We start from the raw sequence: 12,914 nt of genomic DNA, 5'->3' as shown, positions 1-12,914 counted from the left end.
ATGTGAAAACAGGGACATCCTAAAGAAAAGGGGGACGTTCTGGGATGAAATCAGAAACCAAGACAGCTTCTGTAAATCTGGGGCTTTTCCCTGAAAGGTAGGGGCACTTGGAGGGCCTGTGCCTTATTTACTTGGAACAGGCCCTGTTTTTCTGGTCTCCTGGTAAATCAGAGTGCTGGAACAACAATTAGAAATTAGAAATTATGGTTATACTTGGAACAGCAACAATAAAAAAGAGTACTAGAGGCAGAAGACATGTAAACTGGGGTGTGTGAATACTTTCTCATCTCAAAACAGAAGCAAATGACTTGTGCCTCTGAAAGCTGAAAATTAAGAGGGTGACTCACACAGACCTTTAGCCTTTTCTTGTCTGGCAGAAAAGCAAGGATGAGTTGTTCTGTGTGCAATTAATTAGTTGCAGGGCTCTTTGTGACTGCTGAGTCTCTTGGATTCGTAAGTTAATTTACTGCATCTGTTCGTAACAGCCAGCCTCAGTCTTTAGGCAGAAATGTGGAGAATTGTCACAAAGACAGATTCTGGAATAATATTTTTGACTCCTTCATTTGTAATGAAGCATAGTCTGGCACTGTATCTAATGTCAAATAATTTTGGATTTGTGACTCATCTGTGTGTAGAAGAAAAAGACATACTCTTTAGACGGAGAGAAACAAATATGAAAGAGCAATACTGAACACTCAAGAAACTATCCCCAGTTACCCCACCCAGTCCTATTTTAGTGTTGATGACAGTAAACGGCTGCCATCTTGTGGAAAGAATCATAATCTCTTTCTAGAATTCTGATATCTGAGTCGCTTTTAACTATGGGTGCCATAGATTTCATACATGCTAAGTGTGTGCTTTACCACTGTACAGTGGTACCTCGGGTTAAGAACTTAATTTGTTTTGTTCTTAACCTGAAACTGTTCTTAACCTGAGGTACCACTTTAGCTAATGGGGTGGGACCTCCCGCTGCCGCCGTGCCACCAGAGCACGATTTCTGTTCTCATCCTGAAGCAAAGTTCTTAACCCAAGGTAATATTTCTGGATTAGCGGAGTCTGTAACCTGAATCGTATGTAACCTGAATCGTATGTAACCCGAGGTACCACTGTACTGTGAAATCTCATGTAACACCAGTAGTCTTCAGTGTTTTAAGACCTTGGACCCACTTTTAACTCAAACATGCATTTGAGGATCCCATTTAAAAAAAAAGGGTTCGGGAGCGGGTGGCGCTGTGGTCTAAGCCACTGAGCCTCTTGGGCTTGCCAATCAGAAGGTTGGCGGTTCAAATCCCCGCAACCGGGGTAACTTCCCGTTGTGGGATGGCGACAATGCCTCTCCTGGATCTGACGGTCATGCTGGAAGCAAGGGGTTTTCCCAGGCCTGGGAAGTGGATCACAGCTTGCCAGTCTATTTGGTCAATGGCAGGCAAACTGCAGCCCTGGCCCTTTGCTTAAAGTAGGTAGATTTCCAGGGGGGCGCTGAGGAGTTGTTGTTTTCTGAAAAGGGGGCGGTAGGCTAAATAAGTTTGGGGATCTCTGCTATATGCTGTGTTCTAAATCATAGATCTGTTTTACCATTAATTAAAACATCCCACTTTTTTTTTGAAACCATTTAGCTTCTGTTTGTGGCTTAGGAGGTTTCCCATCATTCTGCCACTAGAACATCTGGCTGCTGACTCCACTGCTAAATTCCTGAAAATAAAGCTGAATGGGACTCAGGACTGCATGGGAGACTATTACGGTACCTAAATCTTAATGGTGAAGATCCACTCTGCCCATGTTCAAATGCACATCTTTATATGTTCTTTATATGTTGCAGGACCAACTTTATTATCACTGCATATGTTGAAAACAAGTCCTGAGCTGATCCCTGATGATCCCTGGCACAACTCCTGAAACTTGTTCTTTTCTCTCACTCTGCTCACTTTCCTGTGAAAATATAGCACATGCCAGGAAGCAGGTGTGCTGCTTTATTGCTGTCTCTGTATTGTTTCAAAATAGATTTCAAACAGGCTGTGGATAACACATCCATTAATGTAAAGTGAAGTTTTAAAAAATGCTGCTGTTTTATTTTTATTTTTTTTATACAAACTAAAACACCAGAGGTCATTGAATCCTATATTAAATACATAAATTAAAAAATAACCATTCATAAAACTTTACATACAATAAGGATTCTCATCTACACGTTAATACGTACAGTACATATACATGGCCGCAGTGTTTATCAAAGGGTCATTCTGCCAAATAATTTACAATTCTCTTCTGGAATTATAGACACAAAAATGGGATCAATTTATATACAGGGAGATGCAGTGGAGAGAAAGTGGAACTTTTGTCCAACGCAGGAGCAATTTGCTGAATCTAAATGCAGTGGGATTAAAAAGGGGTTGGCTAGCTTAGTCCAAACGGGATAGAGCAGAGAGAAACACTTTGGAGATTCACAGTGTCTTCATACTGCCCTCAAATCGAGAAACTGGGAAGTTTGCTGTGGTTCCAAGTAAACTATATAATGTGCCCTTTTGATATGTCAAAAGAGAAGGCTTGCCACTGTGATCCATGTGAGTAGTAATACTGCTGAATTGCGGGATGTGGGACTATCTTTTGCCCAGAGTTTGCCATTCAAAGCCTTTTCCCTTTATGTGCACTTCAAAGGTCAGTTTGAGGGGTCTTTCTCCATGCTCCTTGTCAATGAAATTGAGGGACCACATGGCAAAAAAGAGCCCGAAAAGAGTCACACCTTGACGTTAAAAAGAAAACACTTGAATTGTCAATGAGATGCCAAACTGAAACAAGAGGAACTGCTCAAACTGGGCGGTGCCGTGGACTCCATTTCAGGAAAAGGCTCTGTGGACAGATTCGCCCCACCCACTTTGAATGCTCCATAACTTGTTTTGAAATTTGGAAGTCCTGATTCCACTTTTCTGAAGTACCAGATTCTGGTGAGTTCAGGCCACCTCTGGTTTTGATGATGCACTAGGTCTATCTGTACATGCACAGAGAGGCCTGCTTAGCTGGGGGTGGTGCAACGGCTGCAGTTTCACAAGGGTGGAACTGCAGATTTGCCACCAAATTCCCCAGGAGCTGAAAGTCATGCCATTCATTCACACTAGTCACATCACCTTTGAACCACCCATGGCCCCACATCCTCATTCTTAGAATTGGAAGTACACTTTTTTTATAAGATCTAAGAGCATCCTACTATATACACTGGAGATAGATATATGTACAGTAACATATGCATGTATTTGCTTCTACGTACATATTTCAAAAGGTGAACTCATTTTGATCAGCAGAGGGTTTGCAAAGTCAGTGTCAAGAATATTAGGCACAGATTGTGTTGCACTGAAGAGAGAGAAAAGCGCCTCCAAAGTCTACAGAGCAAATCTGACAGACCACTCTGTATTATATGAGTCACAGAATTGTCACCAAGGGGCTGGTGGTTGTCCACCCTCCTTCAGAGCCTTAATTAAAGGATTGGCTGTATGTATTAGAGAAAGTGAGATGAACATGCATACACAAGGAACATATTGCAATACCAAAGACAGAACTGAAAACATGTAAATTTCTTTAGCATGCTAAGAATGCTGTGGAACATCACCTTAAGCAGTTCCATCTTCCCATGGAAGGGCTGGAAAAACCATGAAAATCCATGAAAATTTAGCCATTCATTTAAGTGGAAATCAAACTATGTCTCGTAACAAGACCAGTGTGACAGAAGACAAAATGCCATACACTGACAAAGCAACCTTCTTGTCTATAGCTGAAGACCCATGGTTCTTTACAGGAACCAAATCTGAGTTACTCAATACTGGAGATCCCAAATGGTAAAAATGCATAAAACTAAATGACATAGGCATGTAAATTACACATTATATGAATGATATTTGCAGTAGATCAGAACAGAGAAGTTATCATGGTAGGCATATACAAGATTAAAACATAAGGTCACATCAGACAGCTGTTATCCAATGAAGGTACAAGTTGTTCATATTTGGACTGTTTTTTATTGATTTATTCAGAGGAATAATTGGCACCACCTGTGGTAACTGGCATGTGGGCACGCAAGGCAAATTTCCACATGTTAAAAGCACTCTAAAGTGCGAAAGTGGGTATTCAGGAAGCAGTCCTATAATGATGTACATTTCAAACAAAACAAAAACGGATATAGGCAAAATGGCAGCACTGGCCCAAAGACCCCGTGGTACAATGAAAATCATATTGCAGCATTCTGGGCTGCTATTGCAGGATTCTAAAGGGTCTTAATTCCAAGCCACATGTTTGGGAAATGCTATAAATTGAGGGGCATAGTACCAATGTTATTTGCCCCTACATATGACTGCCATAATTATTTGCATATTTTAGAATTCGGGGATGTAGTCTTAAAGGGCAATGCATGTTTTACATTGCAAATATTGCATCAGTGCTAACGAGAGAAAATATAAGACGGTCACAGGACCTGTGTGAGTGTGTTTGTGTGTGCCTGCATTTTTAGCAATGGAAATCTGGCTTGATGGGATGAACAACACTCTCTCCCTGAAAGAATGGGAAATATTTTGTATACTGAAGGTGGATTCCACAGTAATTACAGGGCCTCAGACAATTTGAAGATAAGGTAAGAATAGCCATAAAATAGCATCTCATAAGCTGTATTTCATCTGACAGCAGTTATTTCCACTGGGGAAATAAAGATAATTGTGTGGGTATTCTATTTGCCTGCATGGCTCTTTTTCACTCCTGGCCCCAATTCATGAAAACAAAAATTCCATCAACCAGCCATGTTCTCTTACCACCAGTGATGTGCATACTTTTTGCTAGATTTCAGAAAATTGAAAATTGCAGAAAATTGAAAATTGTAATCCCATTCTGGGCAGTGTTATTGTTAATTTAAAGAGTGCTGATACAGGGATATATTTCTCAGGTAAATATTCATCCACTCACCAGGGGATATGGTAGTAAGCCTGCAATGCCTAGAATTCTGAGATGTCAAATGAAATCTACACAAAAATGGAGACGATAAATAATAAGAGCACACGAAACATCAAATGGAGGTTGGTTTTCGTTTTGCTGGGAGAATGGAAGTGGTATCTGAGAACTGTATTCACTCAGCAGGTTAGCACAAGCACCAGTCAGCAAGTGCTAACTTTAACAGTTGTTGAGCTTTTTTGGGGGCAAAGTTATTGAGCTGTTTTTGAGATTTTTATTTTAGGAAATTCACAAAAAAGACACTTCCAACATGGGTTGCCATATGCCCGGGTTTTCCTGGACATTTTTTGCCAAATTTCAGAAATTCCGCCCAGATGCTATTTCCGGCGGATGAATCCCAGCTATGTCTAGGAAATTCCGGATGTACGGCAGCCCAAATATGTTGTGTGACATCCTGCCAGATGCTGAGGAGGCTATTACCACATTCTGCACCCCATCAGAAAGCTGGAGAAGCAGGAAGTGGTAAGAACCCCCCTCCCTTATTCTTAGCTGTACATCGCCAAGTAGTCACAGGTACACCATGATAAAATGTCACTCCACTAAGTGGATCACTATATTTCACCCATATGAAGTTTGTAATCTGTCAGGTCTAGAATTTCCTCCACAAAAGCCTAGGAAATTCATTTATAAAGTGAAGATGATATTGAATATCTTGAGTGGTAGAGTCTCCAGTAACATAAAAATAAGGGACTGTGGGCTTGTCCACATCTGAGCATTATTTAGTTGTTAATCCACTTTCCCCACATATAAATTAGACCGGAGTAATTGCCAGCCACACAAATTTGAATTTGAATATGAAGAGCAGTGTTGGTCTTTCCTGTTCACACCAGTAGGTGTTCCTTTTTGCATTTATCCCTGCCTTCTGATTTCTTGATTCTAATATGTCAGTTGAGTACTGACAGGGCATTAATGTAGATAACTATGATGCACCTTGTTTTTTGTTTTTAAAAAATCACAGCCCAGGAAATTTGCAAAAGTATAGTTAGGCAACTGTAAATTCTCTGCTCATGCTTCCGAAGTTTTCTGAGGGATAATAATAATAATAATAATAATAATATAAGGCTATGCTTTTCCATTGAGTTTTGCCTGGGGAATAAATGAAAGCAACTGTAATTTCTTAGTACAATTTTCAGATTGCTGTGCGGTATCTCTTGTAGATATTTTTAATGTGTTTTGCTTGTGCAGTTTTATGGTTTTGTGCAAATGTGAAGGATCAAAAGATAGATAGATGATAGATAGATAGATAGATAGATAATAGATAGATGATAGATAGATGATAGATTGATTGCTATGGCTTCCCCTTCCATTCAGGGGCATGCCAGAAATAGCGGAGCACAGCAGAAAAAGAAATGAATGTTTTGAAGAAGCATGGAAATGAGAGTAGAGAGTGATGAATGATCCACTCAAAGACACTGGAACAAAATACTGTAGTCTGCACCCTGAGTGGAGTGCTTTGGAGCCTGATTTCCCACAATTTATTGGATTATCCCCATTTTGGGTAAACTGAGAATTTTCTGAGGGAAAGCGTTGAGATTAGTGTTGAGATTCATCACGTGGACTACGTAATTTAAACAGAAGTGGCAAAAGCTGCAAACACACAGTGTGGACATGCCCTGCAACACATACTGCATCTTGTAAGGTTTCATGTAAATTACAGCACAAATAAGCTGATTTAGCCTTCTGGTATTCCAAAGAGCAAAGGAAATGGCTTCAAAGAAAATCACAGCCCTGTTCTGCAGGGAAGCTTTACTGTAGGTGCCTTTTCATAGCCTTAACCTGACTTGACAGAATCAATCCACACTGTGGTAAGACAAAGCAAGCTCTTTTTCAGTATTTAGGTCAGGGCATTTTTACGATATGTGGAATGGTGCAGAAGACAATGCTGGCTACTCAGCATCTTGTATGGGAGATACAACTCTTTGTGGTGCAGCAAGAATTTTGGGACCAAATTCAGGTTTAACGTTGGGAAGTAAACTCTATCCTGGCTTCTCACAAGATGCTAAGAGACAAATGAGTGCGACACATAGAAAAGTAACGATAGCAAGCAGATAGAAAAGCACAGGATTTTGTTTCCAAACTGAGATGGTACAAACTGTGCACAGCAAAGTACCTCAACCATTCAGTACCGATCTGCACTCATCATATTGCAAAAGGGACATAATATAATGGACAAGATGCAGAAAATGGATAGAGCTTCTATCACTTTAAGTGACAGACCACAGCAAGCTGTTCCTTACTGACAGGATCAATTATGGTAGGCAAGCTTCTCTGAAGGACCTGTTTCTTACCGCTACTGATTGTGCTGAGTGCTATTCCTTTGTGGTGGAGGAAAGTGACACCTATGGAACCCTTGTCTCATTTTATGCTCTGTGGTGATCTAAGATTAATTCTACTGGTATAGAATAGAACATCCCTATTTTCTGAGGAATATTGGAGGGTATGAAAGTATTGCTAGTAATCAGCCATGGGCTTGGAGCATTGAATGCTGGAAAATGTAGTGTGAGAGGGCGAGGAGCAGAGCTAGAGGAGGACTGACTCTGAACCTAGGTTGTAATCAGAACTGTACGGCATCTCTTATGTAAGTTTTAGTTTAGCAATACAGTGGTACCTCAGGTTACATACACTTCAGGTTACAGACTCCACTAACCCAGAAATATTACCTCTGGTTGAGAACTTTGCTTCAGGATGAGAACAGAAATCGTGCTCCGGCAGCACGGCAGCAGCAGGAGGCCCCATTAGCTAAAGTGGTGCTTCAGGTTAAGAACAGTTTCAGGTTAAGCACGGACCTCTGGAACAAATTAAGTACTTAACCCGAGGTACCACTGTAAAGCATGTTAGAATGTAACCTTCAATGCATCTGTTTTCTGACAAGCTGTTACAAGGGATCATGGACACATCTGAGAAACAGAGCTTATGAGCCTTTGGCTGGGAAAAAATGCGCAGACAAACTTTGCTTTGCCATGGGGTCTGAGTAAATGTCGAATCCAGTGGAATTAAAATGGATCCTCTTGAATTTGCATGTTTTTATACCCTCCAGTCCCCTAAACCACCTCAAGTTAAAGCCAACCTTGGTAGACTGCACAATAAAGAAGACAGATCCAGGGCTTGCCAATATGATAAAAAACATGGATCCAAGGCATGAATCCTCATTATTTGTAATAATAACAAAACCACCAAGAAGTCACAAAACACACCTAAAGTCACAGAGGTGACCTATGACATGACTGGTGGTTTGGATGGGATCCAGGCCTCACATCCATGCTTTGCACCATGGCAGTAATTGAAAGTGCAAGATCTGTGGTTCTTAATGCTTCCTCTTTCATTTCTATGTGCTTTTCCAGGTAGATGGGAGGTCACTACTGCATAAGGAGGATCTTAAAACCTTCATGGGCACCAGGGGAAGTTGTATGGGTAACCCTAGCCACATAGCTTCATGCTTTCAAGGTGTTGCTGTGGCAAACTCAATTGATATAAGACTAACATTGTGGCGTGGATCCACTGTAGGTGAGAATGTTGTTCATCCCTTCATTACTGATTTTCTTGATTGTATGAATGTCTGGTAGCAAGTACTGTGCCTTTACAAGTTCTGAGCAGGTAGGGGTGATAAATGTGCATGAATGTTAGACATGATGGCATGGCAATGAACCAATGGGTGCTCTTGCAGCATTCCAGCATTTAAAAAATCAGAGACTTTGCTTTATGTCTGTATGAAGCCCCCGTTCTGAATGCTAAGCAATGCATAGCATAATCTTACGCTGGCCACTGTTATTAGGAGCAAACAACCACAAACAAATTCAATGCTTGCCGTATTTATATTTCTAAATGTATTTAAATTCTGCAGGTGAACAGGTGGAAGATAAGTCCTTGCTTTTTCTCCCATCTCTATAAGGGAGAAGAGGCATAAGGTGGTAAAATGGAAGAGAAGGTCAGTGCAGGCTTCTGGGAACAGAACTGAGGTTCTCTGCACGCTATATAACAAACCAGGCTCTACTGCTGCCTTCAGCACAGGGATGACATCCGCCCTCAATGCACGTTGACAGTCATCAGAACGTCTCCAAACACAAACCAAGGATTCTAAGCAGGGATTTCCACAAGCAGGTGCTACATCCAACAAGAAACCTTGCAAAATCAAGTGAGAGTTATTTGTCACCTGGAAGATAAATGCTGCATTAAAAGGCAGGCCTTGATGAATGAACGCAAGCCTAACCTCAACAGCAAGATATGTACGGGTCATGTATGGGTGAGATAATAAAGGGTACATCCTGGTTTCATCGTTTTGGTTCATGCGGCCAACTGGGAAAACACAACATGACAGGGGAAAACAAATTGTTTAGGAGGATTTCACTTGTACAAGTGAGTGGAGGCAGAAACTCTTCGGAAACTGAGGTTTGATTAACAGGCATTTGCTTCCTCTCTGACACAGCTATTTCTTTGTCGGAGGACCTTTCCGCCCCATTCCAGTGGCCGAAGATACATTAAACGGTTAGTGAAATGAGTGTTGCGTCCTTGTCAAGTTCTTCACTTGATGTAACAGCCATCCTCCCTTTGCGGAAGGACCCTGACGACAAATAAGGCTACAGCATTGTTAGGAATCCTCAAGAGCGCTGTCAGGCATTCTCACTAGATGGATCACCCATGCTATACTGCAGGCAGCAGTAGATTAACATTCCAACCACGTCTATCCCATTGTCAGTTTCAACCCATTATGAAACAAAAACAGAGTATGTTTCCCCCCTTTTGTTCACATTGCAGCTGTCATTGTTCCTGAGTTTAAAATCAGAGAGAGAGAGAGAGAGAGAAAGTGTCCCTGTATTACGAAAGCCAGACTTTCCACATCAACTGCTTTATTGTCACTGTCCCCTTTAGAGTCCTGGATACGTTTCTTCTGCTCTGTCCCCTTTATTGTCGATGACTTTCATGGGAAGTTGGTGTCCGTGTTTAAAATAACCCCCCTGCACAGCAGGGATAGATTGTTCATAGTAACTTTGGTTCCTTGCCTGGCATACCTTTACTCAATCGACTGAATGTGGTTTGCTTGCTGATTCTTCACCATAAAAAATAAAATAAAAATCCTAGTGATATATGCTGATGGCATATTTGTCTCCCTCCTTATAGAATGTTATTAAGTGCAGCATATCTTGTAGCTTTAGACAGGGAACTGTCAAGTAACAAACCTTGAAGTAATGGCTTAAAACTACATGGTGGGTGTGGTCTCTCGGTGACAGAGTGTTGCTTTGTTTTGCAATGGTTGTAAACAGTCTTCTCTTCTTCGTGTGTTTGGAAGCATCTGCCCTTTGAGGACTTTTCTGTATAGTCAATCACTCTAGAAAGCAAGAGAAAGGCACGTCTGGTAAAAGGGGACCATTCAAATGACCTCCCTAATTAAAGAGTAGTACCCGCTTCCAGTCTCTCTGCTTTCCCCTCTCCTTCCATCTCCTCCCTCTTCTAAGCATCTCTGGACCATTTACATGGCTCTAAGGTAATGCCCAGCTAGGCCCTCTCTTGCCCAGCTGGCAGCAATCATGGTGCTGGCTGGTAAGCAAACAGCACCCACGTGTGATGTCATCATAGTGGGCGATGACACTTGTGACCTTCCTGGCTCATCTCCCACACCAGTTTGGAGAGAGTGGGGCATAGTGGCGAGTGCTGGCAGCTTGCTACAACCTATACAAATCAAAGTAAAATGTCAACTGTTAATAAGGAGACTTGAAAAGCAACCATATATGTGTCTTCCTTTATATTTATTTAGAAGAGACCAATCTTTAAATTTAGAATTTGGGGGTATTTTTTCTACTTCGATAGTGTCTTTAAAGACAGTTCAGTCTAGGTGAGTAGCTATTAGTTTATTATACTCTAAAGACATAAAGAGAAGTCAAACCATGAAATCTTTTGCTGTTGTTGTTGTTCTGCATCTTAAGCTAGTCACTCCAAATGATGACTTACGGTTCAGACTCTATATTACCAAAAGCTGGTGCTATGGAAAATAATGAGGGAAGGATTGCTGGACAGAGGACAAAGGTTAGAACCAACCAATAATATATTCTGGACAAAGGCAACATTCCACATTTCCTTAGGGTCACCACACATTACAGCAACCATCTAATGTAAAGTCTGAGTGCAATAAATGTGTTTACAAACACATACAACAGAAAGGTCCACTCAGGGAGCTGAGATTGGCTGCAACTTCCTGTGGAAAACTCAAGTTGGCCTCTGCATAATGTATGAAATGGCCCTTTGTAGAAGGTCTGAAACACACTTGATTGATCTTGTTTCTGGATCAACATTGGTTTAGATATTCAGCTGTGCTGCTTTGGATAAGAACCTAGAAAGAGGTATGTGTGTGGCTTAGTATTTTAAGGGAAAAGAAAGAAAGCAGTCTTACCTTTCAAGAGGCACATTTGACATCAAGGCCAAAGAATAAAGGCAAGAGAGAAGAACAAGAACAGAAAAAGAAACTGCAGAGGAAGAGGGAAAGAACACATTATTTTTCGAGGATATAATATTTATTTTCACTATGATGTATGTGATAAGCATCTAACTCCATTAGACATGTGATTATAATGATTATACTTCCAGTAAACCTTTTCTCCTGGAAGTGATACATCACTTAGACTATAGGGTTGCATCCATTTTGTTAACATTTAACTGGCACAAATCATTATTAAAGGCCTCGTGCTTAGTAGCTTGGCAGGTTTCCATGGAAATCAGCCTGTTAGGCTGACTTTGAATAGTTGGGGATTTATGATCTGATAAAGAGGTGTGATCTCAGATGCACATGTAGGAATCAAAATTCATGTCACTGAAAGGACCCAATTTGTGGGCACAGGAATGGGTGTTGCTATGCAATTTTTATTTCCTTGGGTGCACTGGAGCTCCCATGTCTTGATCACAACACAGGGTTAGAGTGGAAGACTGGACAGCCTGTATAAATCTGTACTAGCAAAATGATAGAATGATACATTTTGGTCATGCAAAAATAGTAAATAGGGAAAGCCTTTGTATTATGAACATCAACTACTCATGCTTAACCAAGATGGAAAATCTTTTGGGTTGATTCTTTTCCCTGAAACGATTTCCAGCATGATAGCATAGGTGGATTAGTGCCAATATTTTGCTTTGATTTTCACACAGAGATTAAAGGCTGGATGGCTTCTTCAGTTAAAATCCATTTGCTGCTGTGAAGTGCACTACCAGCTGTCTGATTCATTAACAGGAAGAAAAAAATCCGATGACTGACTTAAAAACAAAAACTGCTCTTGATCAGCCATTACACAAATATGGGCAAATCTGCAAGTCTGAATCACAACGAATATCTCAGGCCAGTGTTTCTTTCCCTTTGTAAATTTTAAAATAGGATAGCAGTAAATAGACACTAGAGCTGAGCTGAAAGTTATTTAAAGAACATTTTTTTTCACTCATCCTGGAGGGTTGGAAGGTATCCTGAAACTTATTTCTCCTTCCATAGTCCTCTATCACTTTTCTCCAGTGTTGGAGTGATTATGTGCTTGTTGCTGCAAAGCACAATTATTCTTCAAAGTTCTTTTCTACCTAGAAGATGCCAAAGTCAGGGTTTTTTGCTCCTGCCCTCATTCTGATGGTCTCAGCCTGAAGCCAAATCAAAGTAAGGGCAGGTACAGAAAGTTTTCAGCCCTTACTCTGATGTCTTCTAGGTGGGGAGGAAGCAAAATAGCATCTAGTAACAATGGGGAGTAAGAACCATTCTTGCTGGGTAGTGGGGCAAATTCTTTACTTCTGTTTGCATGTCCATTTCAAATATCCACAATGAGTCATGGGGGCACTGAAGTGAAGGAGGGAGTATTTTGGCTCAGCTCTAACAGAAACAGCTGATTTCCAATAGAAAGGTAGTGGTTTACAGAAAAGCCTCTGCAAAATTTAATCTGTAGAGTGAAAAATGCAAAGCAATGGAA

At 40.9% G+C, this 12,914-nt stretch overlaps 1 protein-coding gene across 6 annotated transcripts in view; it reads right to left on the bottom strand.

Annotated features, from left to right (window-relative positions):
• Window positions 1-9,813: 9,813 nt before the first annotated feature.
• Window positions 9,814-12,914, bottom strand: part of JAKMIP2 (janus kinase and microtubule interacting protein 2) — an 86,030-nt gene continuing 82,929 nt past the window's right edge. For 3 of the 6 annotated variants that reach the window (XM_053376639.1, XM_053376640.1, XM_053376642.1), the window contains one exon: window positions 9,814-11,441. In XM_053376639.1, the coding sequence (XP_053232614.1) occupies window positions 11,391-11,441 (51 nt within the window). In that variant the 3' untranslated portion in view covers window positions 9,814-11,390. The remainder of the gene's footprint in view (window positions 11,442-12,914) is intronic. The other 3 variants (XR_008328911.1, XM_053376638.1, XM_053376641.1) reach the window with 3 other exon arrangements.

This window comes from Podarcis raffonei, chromosome 2 (assembly GCF_027172205.1).
Source record: "Podarcis raffonei isolate rPodRaf1 chromosome 2, rPodRaf1.pri, whole genome shotgun sequence".
Classification (NCBI taxonomy): Eukaryota; Metazoa; Chordata; class Lepidosauria; order Squamata; family Lacertidae; genus Podarcis; species Podarcis raffonei.
Note: the sequence above shows the minus strand (reverse complement) of the source record. Positions and strands in the feature narration are given on the sequence as shown.